This window comes from Arachis duranensis, chromosome 10 (assembly GCF_000817695.3).
Source record: "Arachis duranensis cultivar V14167 chromosome 10, aradu.V14167.gnm2.J7QH, whole genome shotgun sequence".
Lineage (NCBI taxonomy): Eukaryota > Viridiplantae > Streptophyta > Magnoliopsida > Fabales > Fabaceae > Arachis > Arachis duranensis.
The window spans coordinates 14,159,211-14,179,643 of record NC_029781.3 but is presented as its reverse complement, the minus strand read 5'-3'; the positions used below and the strand labels follow the sequence as shown (position 1 = coordinate 14,179,643).

Below are 20,433 nucleotides of genomic sequence, written 5' to 3'. Positions count from 1 at the left end.
GCATGTGTTGTGGTGGAAAGAGGGGAGGAAGCTCTATATTATATATAGAGAGGAAGGTGGGGTTTCTGGGCTCTCCACATGGCATGATTTGAGTGGCTTGCAGGGGACCCCGCCTAAATACATTATTGACTCGGTTACTCACTCGTGACTATAGTTTTAAAGGACACTCTATTATACATATTAAAATTGTACAGAAAATATAAATTTTTTGTATAATTAATTTTTATTATTTTATTATTATTTAAAATATGAGTCTTAATTTTTTTATTCATAAAAAAATGTATAAATTTAATTTTTTTATTATATAATTCACCTAAATAAAATAAATCATAGAAATCTATTTTTTTTTCATTAAAAAAATTTGAGAATAAAAATATAATAATAAAAAATATAATTATAAAAAATCAACAAGAATAATAAAAAAATAAAAAATAAGTTGTGTCCCTTATTAGTATCTCTGTGTCTTTCCTGTTAGAATAGACACAAAATATACTAATTTAGTGTCTCAAGACACAATATCTCTATGCATGTCTCATCTGTCAAATACAATTTTATGTCTCAGTGTCCTGTCTTGTAAACAAACACAACCTAAGTTCTTAAAACAATCCTACTATATGTAATGGGTTGTATTTCAGGTTCATTAACCATTCAATTTCATTTTCACCATAAACCTACCATTTTTACTTAATTTTACTTTGAATTAATTACATCCCCTGCTAATTCAAACTTCCTTTTCACCACAAACATTTCATTCACAGTAAGAACAAACATCCTATTTGCATGAAAAATAAACATTTCTTTTGTATGAAAAATAAACTCTTGCATGCGCACTGGAGGACAAAGCTGGGTTGCTTTGCAGCAGCACGATGGAGATGTGATGAGGCAGGGCTGCTTGTAGCGACGGGCGGGATGGAGGCGCGACGAGGCTAGGTTGCGTGCAGCGGTTTGGGAGGCACTACGAAGCACAGATGCGTGTGGCGCTTGCGGATGCACGAAGAAGTCGAAACGCATGCGGTGGTTCGCGAGAGACGGCAGGGGGTTGTGGGGAGCAAGGGTGGGACACAGTGCAGGTGTGGAAAGAAGGGTTTGTGGTTATTAAAAGTCAAACTCAAAACAAGAATCATATCTAATTAATTCAAAATTTAATTTTTAAAATTAAAATTAACTTTCCTTTTCTAACCTATTGTTTACTTTATTTAAAAAAGCGTTGTTGTCATATATTTTTTCGTCTCAAAATATTTAAAAATATAATAATAAAAAGTTAGATATTAAATAAATATGTTTTAAAATTAAAAATTAAATTGTAATGTTATTTTTATTATGAATGATCAAATTATCTTAAAAAAAAAATTGAGATCAAATTTTATTTCGACATTTTTGTACGTCTATAAAATATTTATTCAAATGTTGTTGTGAAAATCGGATCAAATGGATAAGTCATTTATTAAATATAAAAATTTTTTGTTATTTATAAAAAATATAATAATTATTAGTTATTTTTGTCACATTTTTAAATTATTTAAAAATGTAATTAAAATTTATATTTTTAAGGATTATTTTGTCAGCGGTATAGATTTTCGATATCTATTTTAATAGTTTATTCTTGTTATAAAAATTGAACCAAACCCGCTGGTCAAAAGAAAAATCGTTGGCGAAACTAAAATCCAAACAGTTAACCAAATCCATCACAGCTGAAATTCGAAGGAGGAGAATCGATACTCTATATCAGATGTGTAGTGATAAGGATGAGGTTAGAGTTGAGAGATAGTCTATTAAAAAATGCTATTAATTCGTGGAATTTGAGGTGGTACCGATATTAAAAATGAAAAAAAAAATATGTATACAATATACTTGCTTGCTTCGTTGTTGGTTATTCTAAAATTCTGAGCGATTAGTAAACCAACCAAAGAATTGGTTCAAAGACCAAAATTCAAATATAGTTGAACTAGTTTAAATAAATAATAAAATTATTTAAGGTATTAATAAAAGTTTTAAATATCTAAAATTAATATTTTAATTTTAATTAATTAACAATTAACACAATTACCAATTAATTATTATTTTTGAAATTCTACTAATTTAATATCAATTAATTTAAGATTTTATATTCCTAATATATTTTAATGCCAATTATTAATAGCTATTTCTAAATTCTTATAATACTCTTTAACCTAAAAAAAATTTTAAATTATAATCTCTTCGACTGTCATCTATTTTTCTCTACAAGCCAAGTTCTAATGTTATATCTCCTTCGTCGTCGCCTCCTATACTCTACTTTCATTGTCAAATGTTGCACCTTTGCCAACAACACAGGACGATCTTGTTACTTTACTTTCATTATCGTTACGCCTTGATCTACCGCCATAGTGGTTATTGTGAACCACCAGAAGACAATGAACTAGTGTAGTGATAGTGAATTATATCTGGATAAAAACGGACAGTAATAGACCCAAAAAATTTTGGTAGTGAGAATAAAAATACAATAATATAATTTTTATCAAATGTCCATATTTATATTATATATAATGGAATATGAAAATTAGAAAAAGTTATTTGTACAAGTTTTTTTCCTAAACTACCATCTCTTTATATATAATATATAAAAATAAAACATTTTTGGCTAATTAATTTCAGGATTTGACTCAAAATCTCTTAATTAAATTATAAGTAATTTGTCATAATAACTAATTCTGTTTTTATTATTTTGATACACATTTAATAAATAAAAAAATAAATAGCCAAAAGAAGATCTATCAGCAAAGAACCTAACTATAAAAAAAAGATTTGTCGTATTAATTTTATTTGTAATTATGAGATTGCAGTTTTAAAGTTCTAAATTTGTCATTTTTTGGTATAATTTTTTTATAAGATCTAAATCGAAAAAATTTGTGCTAGTTTAACCAGTTGGTTAGTATACTATAAATTAGATCAATTTTTTTACTTGACTTTTTGCAAATCTATTTTATGTATGAATTGGACTAGACTTCTAGAAGGTGAATTTTCAATTAACCCGTTTGAATCAACTGATTGGGTTCAGTGTTTAAAACATTGGTTTTTCTATTGTTGAAGACGGTCTAAGGAATTGGTTAATGGCTGAAGAAGGAGTTTCGTGAGTTAGCCAATAGCCCAACACTGTACGGAATTAAGGTCTATTAAATTCGAGTTAAATTCCAAAAGAGTTCTTGGAATTGGTATCATGCATCCAAATTATTTTTAAAATTCTAATTATACTAACTACGTTTCTGAAATTGACAAAAATATATTATGTTAATTCCTGGCTTATTTTATGTTAACAGCGTGATGACATAGCTTGATGATATAAATTATTTCACTCCATGGTTTGGGCAAGTATAATGATATAATGATGTGTTGACCAGTGACACGTGGCATGCTGACATAGACGATTGTGCCACTTTTCATAATGCTATTTGGGTCATGTGTTGGTCTGTGTCAAGTGTCTCAATAGTATTCGTCCACGTGTCATCTGCTATGTCATCATTGTAGATGCACCAAATTAGTCACTCACTTTACATTAAGTGACTCGTTTTAGTCCTTGAAATTCATGTCGTGTACCAACTATTCCCTTCACTAATTTTTTCTCTTTTTTTCTATAAATTTAAAATTTCCAATATCTTTGAATGAACTAGTTTGGTGTACAACATTCAATTTCAGGGATTAAAATAAGTCACTTAATGCAAAGTGAGAGACTAATTTAGTGCATCTACAATGATGACATAAGAAGACACAGAGACGAATACTATTGTGACACGCAGCACAAACAGACACGTGGCCAAATAACATTGTGACATGCGGCACAACCATCCACATCAGCATGTCACGTGTCAATGATCAACACATCATCGTACCATTATACGTGGCCAAATCATGGAGTGATACGTGTCACTAACAGCCCACGTCATTAAACTATGTCATTACGTTGTTAAGCCATATCATTACGTTGTTAATGAAAAATAGGTCAGGGACTAATGTGTACACTTTTGTCAATCTCAAAAATATAATTGGTGCAATTAAAATCTCAAAAATAATTTTAGTGCACAAATCTAATCTCAGAAACTATTTTAGAATTTAACTCATTAAATTCACATTTTTTCACACTGCTTTTCTTTTTCATGGTTACTTATTAATAAAATAAGGAGAAATTACTAAATTTATCCTTAATTTTTATAGAAGCTAACAAAATATTATCTACTTTTGTTGATGACAAAAATATTCTTAATATATTTTAAAATATAATAAAAATATCTAACATTAAATATATATTTTTANCTTTTATGCTTAAAACATAATAATTTTATACTAAATATAATTTTTTTTCCGATTTTTGTCAATAGGCTATAATATTTTTAAAAAATTAAAATATTCTAGATATTAAATTTGGATATGATTTTTTGTTTGCACTTTCTAAATAGTTATCCAATTATTTCTATAAAATTTTAGATTAAATATATAAATAATTTGTCTAATATAAAAGTTATTTATCAATTATAAAAATAATATTTTTTATTAATTATTTTGATCACATTTTATAATATTTTAAAGATATATTTATCGTTATTAAAAGTGGAGATATTTTTGTTAATGTCATCAAAAACTAGAACAAATTTGGTAATTTATCTATAAAAGAGAAAAAACACATGTATATACTTTCTTTTTAGGTTTCTTTCTGTTTTGGGATTTTCTTTTTTTAGGTTAATTTTATTGCAAACTGTTAAATGTTTTCCGGTCAATCTTATGGTTTTGATGGGAATTTATAATTCATTAATATTATTAAAAGGAACCCACCAAAATGTTATTTTATTGTTCTCTGTACTTAAGTCTTATTTTGTGAATTATATTATCTTTTAATTTAATTATGTCTTTAACTCTTTATTTATGATCTATTATAGTGTATTTTGCAAACTAAAAGTATTTTTATTGTTAAATTTAAGTTAAAATATTTATTTTTTATTATCTTATATTTTATAACATAAATATTAAATTTTATTACAATATAATATTATAGTTAAATCACGATTGAATCTCTAAATTTTTAAATTAATAATTTAAACGGTTTAATAACTAATTTTATTTTTAGAATCTTGCTCCGGAGTATAGCTAGAGCCATGCATATAAATAATTTAAAAATTGAATAAAGTACAGTTTTGATTACAAAATATTCAATTTTGATAAAAGAGACTCTAAAACTAATAAATGACATTTTAATCCTTAAATATGGAAGCCATATTTTAGAAAAAAAAATTAAATTATGAACGATTCTTTATATGCTTACATAGAAAAAAATTTACTAATAAAATAGAATTTTTAATGGCCTATAAAATATCTTTTCGAAGACTTATTTGAGTATATTAAAATTTCATTCCCTCAATATGAAATTCAGGAGCTCTCTAGATCAAATAGATGCGTAGTTTGATATTTTTGGATAAAATATTGTGCAATTGTTAAGTAAGTCTGTTATTTTAGTGAACGAAAGTGATGGCATGTCATACATCAATAATAACATAAAATTAAGTGATTCGAACTATCGCAGAAAACGTGTTTAATGCTATTGGATTTATTATTGGATTTTTTTAAGAAAATTACTGTTAAATTTTGGGACAATTTACGTTATTAAATTGTTTCACCCTCAATATTACACAAATGTATTGTTTTCAAATCCAATACGCAAATACGTTGATTCACATATTTATATAAACTGCTACTGACAGTAGCGGTTTATAGATGTGCAAAAACCGCTACAACCAACCGTGGTTTACGTATTAAAAAGGTCATATATAAACCGTTACAAGTAACAGCGGTTCACGTGTATGCGTATGTGAGGGTAAACCGTTGCTGACAGCAGCAGTTTACATGTGTGTGCGTGTGTGAGTGTAAACCGTTATAAGCTATAACGGTTTACGTGTAGTATGCTGTTATCCAAACAATATTTATTTTATTAAAATTAATTTTAATATAAAATGATCAAATATGAGTTAATTTTAACTCTTAATGCTGTTATCCAAACAATATTTATTTTATTAAAATTAATTTTAATATAAAATGATCAAATATGAGTTAATTTTAACTCTTATTAATAAATTAAATTAAAAATAATATATAAAAATGGACATATTTATTAAATTTTAATAACATAAATATTTAACAACTTTTTAAATACTTTTTTTAATAATATATTTATTAAATACTCTTTTTATAAAGTATTTAAATATTCTTTTTATAAAATATTTAAAGTATATAAAAATGTACTATAAAAGAGTATTTAAAAAGTCGTTAAATTTTTATATGTTATTTTTAATTCAATTAATTAATAGGAGTACATTTAATTTAAGAGTACATTTATATTATTTTTAAATTAACATTTTTTAAATAATGTATTCTTATTATTTTAATTTTTTAATTTAAATAAACATATTTGTATTATTTCTAGTTGATACATTAGCCCTTGTAATTTTGTTAACCTTCTTACCAATTTTTATTTTTCTCTCTTTTCATGGCACTTATTTTGTTTTCTAACTAGTTGCAAATTTGCAATTTTAAGAGCAATTCAATATGTTAAGCTGTTATGAGTAATTTGGTCATTGGTAATAGTCAGGCTGAGGCGATAACTACTGCCATAACTTAAGTTTTGAATGACAGCCTGAAAAATGTATCAGAATCATTAGTATCAAAAGCAGAGATGCAAAGGGTGAGGCCCATGTTTATATCGTTCTTTATTTGGTTCTTTTGTGAAGTTTACTATTCTCTTGGAATCTAAGATACTGCTTTTTTTAAAGACTGAAATGCTCTAAAAGTCCAGCCTGTCCAAATTTAAAGCAGCACTGCAGAGCTCACAGATAACTTGTGTTTATATTTATGGTATAGGTGCACATGAATGAGATGAAACTAGTATTCTAAGTGGTGTAGGTGACATAAATTACACGGTTTATATAGGCAGCACACTACACGTAAACCGCTATAGCCTATAGCGGTTTACACTCACACATGCACACACGTAAACCGCTGCTGCCAGCAGCGGTTTACCCTCACACACGCACACACGTAAACCGCTGTTACTTGTAGCGGTTTATGTATTACCCTTTTAACACGTAAACCGCGGCTGGTTGTAGCAGTTTATGCACATTTATAAACCGCTACTGCTAGTAGCGGTTTATATAGATATGTGAATCAATGTATTTGCGTATTGAATTTGGAAACAATGCATTTGCATAATATTGAGGGTGAAACAATTTAATAACGTAAATTGTCCCAAATTTTGTATTGAATAATCTCAAGGTAAAAAGATAAGTGAATTTCTGCAAAATATTATTGTCAGATTGATTTTTTTGTCAAAAAGTCCAATAATAAATAATGGTATAAAGAACAATTAAAGTGGCTATTTTACTATTGGATTTTATGTTGGAAAATCCAATGATAAAACAACTAAACTAAAAGTTGCATTTTATTTAAAGAAACCTAATTTATTATAAGATTTTTTAATTTCTATCGAAAAATCTGACAGTAATTCAAATATTAATGCAACGCACAGTTCTTCTTCCTCACTTCTCTTCGAATTTTAACCTTCTCAGTTCTCACTTTCCTCTCTCAATTCTCTCCCTTTCCTCCAGTATCCGCCTCCAAGAGCTGCCATCGCCGCTGTTCTCCACCTTTTCGTGGTCGCAACCGTCAGAAGGTGTCAGTTCTTCCTATCGTCAGATTCTCTCTCTTCTCCAATCAATTTGTCTCTCTTCCTCAATCAGTCTGTCTCTCTCTGTCTAGTCACTCTTTCTCCCATTGTTGTGCCGCTATCTTTTCAGGCAAGACAACTACCGTGCCATTGGATCTCCACACTATCGTGTCACCGCTCTCCTCTTTCTAACTCACATTCTCTTTTTTTATTTATTTTTTTCTTTTTTTCTCAAAAAAATCTTAACCACACAACTACCATCACTCTTTCTACCATTGCACCACTGCCTCCTCCACTACCACTACTAAGGTAACAAAAATTGCGTCTTTACTCGTATAAATGGATGGTTTTACGGGTTTGCAGGTCATTCTCGTTCCCGTTTCTACTTCCGTGCCTGGTGAAGCTGGAATTCATGAAATTGCCGTGGAAGATCGTAAATCGTACAATCGTGTTGTCTCCACCGCGTCAAAGAAAAGGAAATCCAGAAGAAGAAGATTTGCGGGTTTGAGACGACCCGGCTGGCCCAACCCGAATCCCACTAAAAATTCTTTAATTTTTGTTGCACTTCTTAAGTTGTTACTTATCTCTGCCCCTCTTTTTGAATTCTAACTCTCTCCCACTCTTCCAATACTGTCAGTCTCTCATTGACCCATTGTATTCTGCATTTTTTTGAGGTTTTTATTCAATGATTCTACACTTTTTCTTCTACCATTGTTAGCTTGTTGTCTTCTTAGTTCTTGTCAACACAGCTTTATGAGACTAACTCCATGAGTGCAGTGGCCTCTGTATGATTGCATCTTTGTTCTGTGCTTGTGCGCTGTGGTACCTTGTGCAATCGCATCTAGTAAGTACATAATAAATTAATAATATATTTAGTTATTTACCATCATTACAAGTTTACAATTAAAAAATATAGTTAGTTTTAGTTTCTTTACCATCATTAACAACCAATAGTTATCAACGAGGTCCATGGATAGAGTGATGAAACTTATGATTTGGATTATTATTATTATTAAGAAGGTTTAGGGAAATTTCACTTTGCATGCACCAATTTTAGCTTGCTCTTTTTATTTTGTTATGCTTCTGTTTTGTGTTGCATCCTTAATAGCAAAAAGGATTAAGGAGATTATCTTGTATTTTAGTTAATAGTTTAAGGATTAATACATGATATTGACTAATGAATATGAATGAATAGTGCTATCCTATTCATGCATTTCACCAAAACCTCTTTATTTTGTAGCTAATAGAATTCAATTTATCATGGTCTTATTGTGCATTTCACCAAAATCTTCTTATTTTGCAACTAATAGATTCCAAGTCATCATGATTAAATTCCAATATAAAAAACAGGCTATAGCTAACCCAACCAACGACATTAACTTCATCTAGTTTTCTTGTTAATCTTAATTAATTTGATGTGATTTTTCCTTATTATATATAGTTCTACGTTCTTAGTAATCTTATCGAAAAGCAATTAGTTGAAATTGCTTGTTTTGTGTTGAAAAGTGGTAGTTAGTAACTATAGTCACCTAACTATACCAACTTATAAATCTCGAGAGATAAAATATCTATATAAAGGTATTGATGCTTTATTTGAAGGTATTAATTTTCGTTTATCTATATAAAGACTTGTTTGAGAAGTGCATGGAGATTACTCAAAAGTGTCTTAATGATGTACATGATGTTGTCTTTGATAGTGATTCAGATGATTGTTACTAAGAAAGTTTAGGAAAATTTCCTTTTGTCATGCATCAACTTTAGCTTGTTCTCTATTTTTGTTATGCCTTTATTTTGTTAATAGTTTAAGGATTAAGAAAGACATGACAATGATTAATGAATGTAAATAGTGCTACATCTTACCAAAATCTCTCTCATTCTTATTTTTGTATCTCAAAGATTCCAATATAAATAAAGATTACCAATATAATACATACATAGTACTGTGCTCAGGTATAAGAAAAGTAGAAAATATTGACAAAACATAATAGGATTGGGATTTAGGAACTTTGTTTTTCATTTAAGTTTTTGGTTCTTAAAACTTTGCTAGTTAAATTTTTTAATTTCTACCTGCAACCTGAATACTTACATAGTTAATTATATATTTTCTTATTAGTTTATTTATCTTAGTGTAGTGTATTTGATATGGATGGCACAATTTTCTTTTAAAAATAATGTAAATTTGTTGCTACTGTGTTCTCTTTTAGATTCCATAGTTTAGAAATTAATTATGTACTTCTATTTGTTTAGATTTAATATAGCTTCAAATGTAGATAAGGGTGAAAATAATACTGGAGTTGAAACTGATCGTGGTTGTGTATTCAAGAAGATCGCTAAAAATACTACAGGAAATTGAAGTGACAAAGCTTGGAAGCATGGAATTTCGGTTGATAGAGATGCCAAAAAAATAAAATGCAAGTATTGTGATAAGGTGGTGACAGGAGGATTGTATAAGTTGAAACATCATTTGGCAGGAACAAAAAAAGATGTTGAACCTTGTATGGGTATTTTTTGATGAGGTTAAAAAGAATATGTTTGATATTGTTATTGGTTTGCAAAAAAATTTAGTTAAGAAGACAATAGAATTTGAGGAAAAGATACATAGTAAAGATGAAGGAGTAGAAGAAGAAGGGGATGTTTTAGTTGGTGAGAATTGAAAGGGAAAAGAAATAGAGACACCAGCAAGTCTCTTTAAAAAAAGGAGTGTGAGCACTCAAACAACAATCAACTCAATTTTTAAGAAGGGCTTAAGGGAAGAGGTGTGTGATGAAATTGCTTCGTTCATCTACAATAATGCTATTCCCTTTAATGTTTCAAGGTCTGAAAAATACCATAGCATGTTGTAGAAGGTTTCCGCCATGGATTAGGATTCAAGCCACCCTCTTATGATGAGTTAAGAGGAAAATTATTGAAGAAAAAGGTAGAGCCAACATTAGAAGAACATAGAGCTGAATGGAAGAAAACTGGATGCACTATTATGACAGATGGTTGGACGGATAAAAGGAGAACTATTCTCAATTTTCTTGTGAATTGTCCTAAGAAAACTGTTTTTTTGAAATCTATTAATGCTTCTAATATATGCAAAATAGCTGAAAAGATATTCAAGATGATTGATGAAGTTGTAGAGGAAGTGGGAGAAGAGAATGTGGTTTAAGTTGTAACTGATAATGCAGGTAACTACAAAAAGGCAGGACAAATGTTGATAAAAAAGAGAAAGAATCTTTATTGGACTCCTTGTGCCGCTCATTGCATTGATTTGATGCTTGAATATTTTGAGAAGAAGTTAGATATTCACAAAGACACCATTGCCAAAGGAAGAAAGCTAACTACTTACATATATTCTAGGACTTCTCTAATTTCCCTTTTACAACAACACACCAAAGGAAGAGATTTGGTGAGACCAGGTATGACGTAATTTGCTACCCTACCTTACTTTGGGTAGTCTTAATGAGAAGAAGAATCCAATAATTAGAATGTTCATCTCAGATGAATGGAAGGAAAGCAAGTGCTCAAAGACAAGGGATGGAAAAAACAATCAAAATATTGTTTTGGATAAAATATTTTGGGAAAACATTATCCATTGCTTGAGAGGTGCTTATTCTTTACTTCATGTGCTCCGTATAGTGGATTCAGAGGGAAAGGCAGCTATAGGATATATGTATTTTGAAATTGATTGTGCTAAAGAAAAGATTAAAGGTGCTTTTCAAAGTGTTGAAGTAAGGTAATAAAACTAGTAATAAGTAAATATTTTTCTCTCAGCTTTATCATTTAATTATTTACTAATTAGCTAATTGTCTAATTCACTATTTTTATGTTTTTCTATAGTTATAAACCTTTGTGGGATATTATTAATGCAAGATAGGACAAGCAACTCTTTAGACCTTTGCATGCTGCAGGCTATTATTTGAATCCACAAATTCATTATAGTCCTAATTTTAAGGTTGAATATGATGTTAAGAAAGGACTTTATGATTGTTTGGATATACTTATGGAAGATCCTGCACTCGTGATAGTCAACTTGAGGATTTCAAGAGTAAGGCTAAATTTTTTGGTAGAGATGTAGCCAAGAATGCTCTCAAAACTAAAACACCCTCACCTTGTGGGATTCTTATGGGGATAAACATCGAGAACTTCAAAAGTTTGCTATCCGTGTCTTGAGTTTGACTTGTAGTTCATTAGGATGTGAGCGCAATTGGAGTGCTTTTGAGATGGTAAACTTTTAATTTGATATTAGCTTAGGAATTTTTTTTCTAAATTATAGAATTAGTTAATTATTTAATTCTATTATTTTTTAATTAAAATATGTTAATATATTAAATAAATACTTGTAAATTTTGATATTATTAGGTTCAAACGAAAAGGAGAAATCATTTGAAGACAAGCACAATGAATGACGTTGTTTTTGTGATGACCAATTTAAGATTGGCAAGGAAGAAGCCATCAAGAAATATTGCTGACTATAGCCTTGAAGACTTGGATTCGGATGAAGAATGGATTGTGGAAGATGAAAATAAGATGAAAAATTTAGAAGAATTTGATACACAAAATGATGTAAACTTAGCCCCTCAAGAAGATAGAGGTAAAGATGGGGTCCTTTGATTGATTTGGAGATTCCTCTTCTTGATGACGACGCTTTCAATAAGCTTCTCAACTTTCCTCCTAATAAAAATCAAAATGTTGGAGAACATGATGATCATCATGTTAATAAATTGCTTTAGTCTTTATATTTTTTTAGTATGATGTTATGTTATCTATTTTATATTGGTGATGTTGTTATTTTAAATTTCAGACTTGTGGTTAGTTTATATTTTTATCTTTGAACTTTACAAATGTTATATTTTATTATATATTTATACTACTTTAGCATTATTTTATCATACTACTACATTTTGAAGATTTAGTAACATTTCTCTTTTAACATCTGTTAAAGTGTTAGTAATGATCATAAAATTAAATATTACGTAACATTTATTTATAAATGTTAGTAAATATATTTAATTTTTTAAAAAGTGTTACCTTTTCCTAATCACTTATTCATATTTACAGAAACAAGCAAAACTCACTACTCACAAAATCAAAATCTCTCACTCCTCATATCCAAATCTCGCTCACGGTTCAATCTAATCACTTATTCCTTCGTGCATTTGCTTCGATCTCGATCTCATTGAATTTCAATCTCAATCTGGCTCTTGTTCGATCTGCTCTCGCCCTCTTCTTGATCTTGCTCTAGCTCGATCTCAGTTCTCGATATCTCTCTGGTGAGGTTGTAATCTTTGAACTCATTGTCGATCTGCTCTCCTAACTTATCACTGCTCCTCTGTCCTCCTCATTGTAAGTGTCTCTGATTACCGCTCGCAGTCGTTGTCGTCGTCGTCCTGTAGGTAGGTCATCCTTCGATCCTCAATGTGTTAATTTATGTTACAAATTTGTGGGCAACCCTAATTTAGTGCTTTTTAATTCTAGAATATGTTAATATATGCAATGATTTTGATTATAAATTATGATTACTGTAGTTGATTTTCAGAAAATTAAATTCCCTATGTTTAGCACTATGGAATTCAGAAAAATTTTAGTCTAAGACTTCTGATCTCTCCATTTTTCATTCCTCAACTCTTTCAAGGGCTTCGATTCACTTTTTTTGGGGGAGATTTTCTAGGGCTTCTTACTCTGAAACTATTGGAAGATGTGGCTTAAGATTCTGTTATTTATGTTCTTCATTGATAAATTTATGTTACTAGTAAAAACAAGTCTCTCTTTTTTCTCCTAACAGTATGTGCATTAACATTTGGGGATCATTGAATTGTCTCCATAATTATGTCACATGTTAAATGAGCTGTTGATGTATTAATTTATGCATTAACATTTGGGGATCTTTGATGAGCCTTGCAGGAGGTATACAGAGCTGCAAAAGCTACTTCTAAAGGTGGTTGTAGTCATTGACAATTTTGTTGATAATTTTGCATTTTTTTCTAAATATTTTAGAATTTATTTGATTTATGTATACTACTATGAAGTTTAAATTTTAGCTCATCTTTTATTCTAAATCTTGAAAATTGTTAGTGTTCTTGTTCTGTTAATTAGTTTTTAAATGAGAGGTATGGTTTAAAATAATTGTTGCTTCATAGTTTTCACTAGTTTTGTGCCCTTGCATAGTTTTTGAATTGTAAACCAAGGTAAACTCTTGCTTTGAGCAACCTTGGGGGCTTTTTATGCTTGCTACTTTCTTAGAAGCATCAGTTTTTAGCTCTCAATTATTTCTTTCTAAATTTTTTAAAAATGGAAGACTGTTGAAATTTGATTAACTTGTTTTGACTGAAAGAAAAAATTTTGAGTTTTATGTTTAAATAGCCAAATATATCAGATAGTTAAATTTGTTAGTTGCTTATTCAGGTATTTTATGACTTTCATGTGGCTCCTGTAGTCCCTGCTTATACTTTTGATAGTTGTTATGTATCCAGTTGATGGCAGAGCAGAACCTAGTAAAGGTGTGAAGCAGTCTTCAGCTAATGAGTATTTTTTAGGAGGTGTTGATGTTTGAAGATATTTGTTGTTTAATAATTAGAGATGGTTTACTGTTGAAAGTCATTATTCACTGCACATTTATTCTGTCCATTTTGCATGTGGATCTTCCTGAAATATGAGTCAACTACAATCTATCTGTGTCATTTTCTTTGAATTGTGGGAAACTGTGGCCATCGGGTTCTTGTTCGTAACAGTTGATAATCGCATTCATTGAATCGTTATGTCCCAGTCTGAGTGTTTAGCATGGGATAAATAATGTTGGACATAAATCATAAAAAATGAGAAGACAATGGAATCAAATGAATGAGTTGTCTTCTCATAAGGACCAGTCATTTACTGTGCTTTAACGGCTTTGTACCATTGCATATTCTGTACCCTTGGACTTGAAAATTTGCTCTCTTTAACTGTTGCTGCTCAAGTTGTAGTATAGATGTTGAGACATAAATTATGGTTCATGTTTCAGTTCACATATTATATATCATTTCTTTTATTTTAAATTAAAAGGTAGCTAAATGGCACTTGTGTCTCAAATTTTTATGTGTAGGTTGATACGACTGCATGTTTATGTCGAGTAGATACGGGGTTGAAAACTGTTGCTGGAGTAAAGAGGTATGTCCCTGGAACAAAGCTGTGCCTTCGACCTGATATTAAACCATCCATTCACCCGACAAGAAACAAGCCAGCTCGTGGTGACAGAAGCCGAAATCAGTCCCCACTACTTCCAGGACTTCCTGATGATCTAGCTATTGCTTGCCTTATCCGGGTCCCAAGGGTTGAACACCGCAAACTTCGGTTAGTCTGCAAAAGATGGTATCATCTCTTGACTAGTAACTTCTTTTACTCACTCCGCAAGAGTCATGAGGTTGCAGAAGAGTGGATATATGTCATTAAGAGAGACCGAGATGGGAAAATATCATGGCATGCTTTTGATCCTGTGTACCAACTATGGCAGCCCCTGCCTCCAATTCCTAAGGAGTACTCTGCAGCTTTGGGTTTTGGCTGTGCAGTTCTAAGTGGTTGTCACCTATACTTGTTTGGGGGTAAGGATCCATTGAAGGGGTCAATGAAAAGGGTCATCTTTTATATTGCTAGGAAAAATAAATGGCACCGTGCCCCAGATATGCTTCGCAGGTGGCACTTCTTTGGTTCATGTGTCATAAACAATTGTCTATATGTGGCTGCTGGAGAGAATGAGGATGTCCATCGGTCCAAAGAAAGCAGTTGATATCTATCCAAAGAAAGCAGTTGATATCCCATCCAGGCCTATGAAAATATCTATCCAAAGAAAGCAGCTGAAGGACATTATTGATTCCCTTCTTCCAGCATGCACGATGCCTGATTTGGAAATCGGTGTTCCATTCAGAGCCCAGGCTATTATTGCCAATCCTCCAACTTATGGTGAGTAGTTAGTAGATCAAATATAAAGTGTTAGTAATGTTCTTAGAAAGGGAATAGGAAAACTAGGATAACAAAAATAACTTGCAAATTTGAAGTTTGAAATTTAGAAACTTTTACATCAAAAAGCATGTAGAACATAGACTTTTACAATGCCATAAAATTGTAAGGAGTGTTAAGCAAAGTTCAGTTGGTGACAACAATGCTGTAGAAATTGAAGGTGGAAACTTTACTTGGGATTCCAAACTATCTGTAGAGGTGATTCCATGATTATTTTTCTTCAGATTTTATTTCTGCCCACTATATGAGTTCTTATTGCTTTTTTGTTTGATGTGCATCAGATGAACTGGGTTGACTGGTTTAAGGGAATGGTAACAAGTCGTCGCAGCAGTGAACTAGTCAAGAAGATAAATACATTTTTCTAGGATTAATATAAGGACTAAGTTTTTTATGTACTGTGTATCACTTTTCTTTTTCTTTTTTATATGGAATTTTCATAGAGTTTAAGTGCTATAAGTATTTTTTTTCATTTTATTTGCATCACGAAGCAAACTTGTACAATGATTATTGATTAATGAAAGAGGCTATAAAAATTTCATTTTGTGAATTTGTGAATTTAATAAAATATTTTATGTTGTAGTAATTAATTTTAGTATATTTATATTATGTATAATATAAAATAAAAAATAGCATAATATAACTAAAAAAAATGTTACTAATGATCTTTGGTAACATTTTTTAACTGTTACAAAAAATATCTATGGTAACATTTTTTGAAGTGTTACAAAAAATATCTATGGTAACATTTTTTTAAGTGTTACATAAAATATCTATTGTAATATTTTTTAAATGTTACAAAAAATATCTATGGTAATATTTTTCTAAGTGTTACAAAATATATCTATTGTAACATTTTTTTAAGTGTTAAAAAAAGGTCTATTGTAATATTTCTCATAATATTACTATAGAAGATTTATTGTAATATGTTTACTAAATGTTATTAAATCTTTTGAAAAATGTTAGTAAAACTCTTTAGTAACATAAGGTATATTTAATATTTGTTAAAATGTTACTAATATACATACCTAACATTTTAATATGATTTTGTAACATTTTTTAAATGTTAGTAGAAGTCAATTATGTAGTAGTGTCATTTTGTTATTATTTATGATACTTTTGTCAAATTTAAATTCTCATTTTTATTTAAATTACTTAATTTTATCATATTATTATTCTCATAATTGATATTGATAAATTTATATAATTGGTAGAATCTTACGTTCCGTTTTACGATTTTACACTCTACAATTTTTAATTACTTTTCTGATTCTATGTAAAATCTCGATTTTCGCTACCTTGACCACTACCATTACGAGACTGCCTCTATCTCCATCAAGTCTATTTTCATTCAATTTTTGTTCATATTTTAGTTTTATTTTTTATTTTGGTATTAAGTTATTAAATATTTATAAACATATTTTTTATTTGTAAAGTCCACTAACCAATTTGGTAAGAAATCTAATTTTTCTCACCCAAAGTTCCTCCCCTCAGTTTCAAAATTCATGAGTTTTGAAATTAAGAATTATGATGTTTTGATGTTTTGGAATCGAATTAGCTTGTGAAAATTATTGGGTGTTGTTCTATTAGTCCGTGGGTAAGGTAAGAAGCTCTTAACACTTGGTGAATTTCTAATTTAGTAAACCTTATATTGAATTATGATGAAATTGTATATTGTTAGATTAAATGCTTAAGATTTAAAGTGATTGGTAGTGCTGGATGCTGAATTGAACTTGTTGAGTGGAGAATTGGAACTTGGAACTCGTGGTGAGAAGGACTTTTAAAGTGCTTTGTGGTTTAGAGAGGAATTGGCCAAGGTATGGTTTTGGTTTCTTGTAGATAATATATAATGTCATGTGAAAACATAGGCTAGATGACCATAGGATAGGTTGGAAATGTGGGAGTATGTTAATGCTAGTAACCTTGACGAAAATGTGGAATTATATTGTGAATGAGTTCATGAATGATGATTTTTGTTGAGTTTGGTGTTGAATTTGATTGGGTTTGATGGAAGTTGGTGTTAGAGTTAATTGAATCAATTGATTGGTCTTGTGTGGATATGGTGATGGAATGATTGAAATTGATTATGTGTTAGTATGTTGATGGTTAGTAATTGATAAAAATGTTGAACTTGTTATGAGAATTGTTGAGTAATATGTATGAAATGGAGGAATTCTTGAATGGTTTGAGGTGGTTGTGTGTTGATGGGAGGAATGAAACTGTGTGGACATGTTGTGATTTGAATTAGTGCTGTTTGGAATTTAAAACTTTGGGGTTTTGAATGAAAAATTGTAAGATAGAGGTTTGTAACTTTTTATGAAAAATTGATTTTTGACTGAACTTTGACGGGCTATAACTCGGCTACCGAACTCTCAAACTTTTCCAAACTTATCTTAAATAAAATTAGGTCTGTGAAGTTTACACCATTTGAAGAACGGATAAAAAATAAATTTTAACAAAAAAGTTTTGCTCGTTGGAAGTTTGGTGTATAAAAGTAGATTCTGTAGCACTTAGCAGCTTTTTTTACCATTCTGCAGAACTCGCATACGCGAGTACACACGCGACGCGGCCATTTCCTTTTGTCTAGAGGGCTTGCGTACGTGCACAGGGGTCGCGTACGTGAGCAGGGCAAATTGCACCCCGCGTACGTGAGATCATGCATGCATACGCGGGACCCTGTTTTTGGGAAACATGTAATTTTTTGTGATTTTAACTCAAATTCTAACTTTCAAATATCTATAGTTACCTTCTAAAGCCCTAATTTAGTTTCTAATCATAGAAAAAAGGGTGAACATAGGGAGGGAGATAATTTGGAAGTGAAGAAAGATTTTGAAGTGATGATTTATGATGAGAAGTGTGGAAATGTTGGAAATATATGAATGATGACAATGTTTAATGAATTTGAGGTAAAATGGGAGATGATTAAACGATGATAATGACAATGAATAATTTTGAATGAGGTAAAATACTATATGATGACGAGAATGAACTTGATTTAAAATTGTTTTGTGGGGATCGTGATCATTTACTGCCCACCAGATTTGATATAAAATTATTTTGTGGAGATCGTGGTTATTTACCGTCCACGTGTGTGCTATTTTCCAATTGAAAATGTCTGTAGGGATCGATGTGGTTTACTGCCCGCAGATGGTAGGGATTGAGGTGGTTTACTGCTCACCAAGTGAGGATCATAGTACTATACCGCTCACCAGTTTTCAAGAGGACAATGTCCGGGTTAGCTACCGAACATGTCGGGTTGGCTATATAACCGACAAATGAGACTCATCAGCCATAGGGTAAGCATGTATCATATACATATGTTTGTCTTGTTTGATTGTGCATTAATTGGGTTTGCCTACTTGATAATCTATGTTTAACTGCTATATGCTCTGTTTGTTGCAACTGAATTTTACTTGTGATTTCTTTGTATGCCGTATATGTCTATGCAACTGAGAGGCCCCTTATCTAGTGGAGGAGTGATGAGGGCAGTTTCACCAGAGTTTTGGAGGATTGGGGGAACGGGTGATACGATGGATTTAAGTTAAAATTAGATTAGATCTGATGAGCGGATAATTTATACGCTTTTTGGCATTGTTTTTACATAGTTTTTAGTATGTTTTAGTTACATTTTAGTATATTTTTATTAGTTTTTATGCAAAAATCATATTTCTGAACTTTAATATGAGTTTGTGTGTTTTTCTATAATTTCAGGTATTTTCTGGCTGAAATTGAGGGACCTGAGCAAAAGTCTGATTAAGAGGCTGAGAAAGGACTGCAGATGCTGTTGGATTCTGACCCTCCTGCACTCGAAGTGAATTTTTTGGAGCTACAGAAGCCCAATCGGCACACTCTCAATTGCGTTGAAAAGTAGACCTCTTGGGCTTTCCAGCAATGTATAATAGTCCATATTTTTCCTGAAATTTGACGGCCCAAACTGGCGTCCAAACACCCACCAGAGACCCTTTTCTGGCGTAAAACACCGAAACTGGCACCAGAACTGGAGTTAAACGCCCAAACTAGTATCCAAGCTGGCGTTTAACTCCAAGAATGGCCTATGCACGTGAAAGCTTCAAAGCTCAGCCCAAACACACACCAAGTGGGCCCCGGAAGTGGATTTCTACACTATCTACACTTAGTTACTTATTTTCTGTAAACCCTAGTAACTAGTTTAGTATAAATAACACTTTTTACAATTGTATCAAGGGAGCTTATGCCATTTTTCACATTTGGGAGGCTGGCCATTTGGCCATGCCTAGACCTTTTTCTCTTATGTATTTTCCAACGGTGGAGTTTCTACATCTCATAGATTAAAGTGCGGAGCTCTGCTGTTCTTCATGAATTAATGCAAGTACTATTGTTTCTCTTTCAAATTCATGCCTACTTCTTCTCCAAGATATACTCTCGTTCTTAATTCAGTTAAGTTAGAATGAAGGGGTGACCCGTGACAATCACCTACTATTTTTCGTTACTCGCTTAGCCAAGATCCGCGTGCCTGACAACCACAAGCGGTCTACATGATGTTCAACGTAGTCATTGGATGACAGTTGGAGTATAGTCTCTTGGGTCTCGAATCCACGGACCGAGTCTGTGAGATTAGAACCTTCGTGGTATAGGCTAGAAACAATTGGTAGCATTCCTGAGATCCGGAAAGTCTAAACCTTGTCTGTGGTATTCCGAGTAGGATCTGGGACGGGATGACTGTGACGAGCTTCAAACTCACGACTGTTGGACACAGTGACAGTGTGCAAAAGGATAGAGAGATCCTATTTCAACACAAGTGA

The 20,433-nt window shown here is 31.1% G+C and overlaps 1 protein-coding gene across 1 annotated transcript; it reads left to right on the top strand.

Annotated features, from left to right (window-relative positions):
- The first annotated feature begins 968 nt into the window (after positions 1–968).
- Positions 969–15,425, top strand: LOC107469173 (F-box/kelch-repeat protein At1g55270-like). Its single transcript, XM_016088557.2, has 4 exons — positions 969–1,070; positions 7,623–7,811; positions 7,931–8,014; positions 14,745–15,425. The coding sequence occupies exons 1-4, from the start codon at positions 969–971 to the stop codon at positions 15,423–15,425; spliced, it is 1,056 nt and encodes a 351-aa protein (XP_015944043.2).
- Positions 15,426–20,433: the final 5,008 nt, after the last annotated feature.

What these genes read in the sequence shown, in the direction of transcription:
- LOC107469173 (XM_016088557.2), top strand. Translation starts at nt 969, where the DNA reads ATGCGTGTGGCGCTTGCGGATGCACGAAGAAGTCGAAACGCATGCGGT. An exon ending in TTGTGCCGCTATCTTTTCAG is followed by an intron (nt 7,812 to 7,930) that starts GCAAGACAACTA and finishes AAATCTTAACCA; the next exon opens with CACAACTACCATCACTCTTT. An exon ending in CAAAAATTGCGTCTTTACTC is followed by an intron (nt 8,015 to 14,744) that starts GTATAAATGGAT and finishes TTTTATGTGTAG; the next exon opens with GTTGATACGACTGCATGTTT.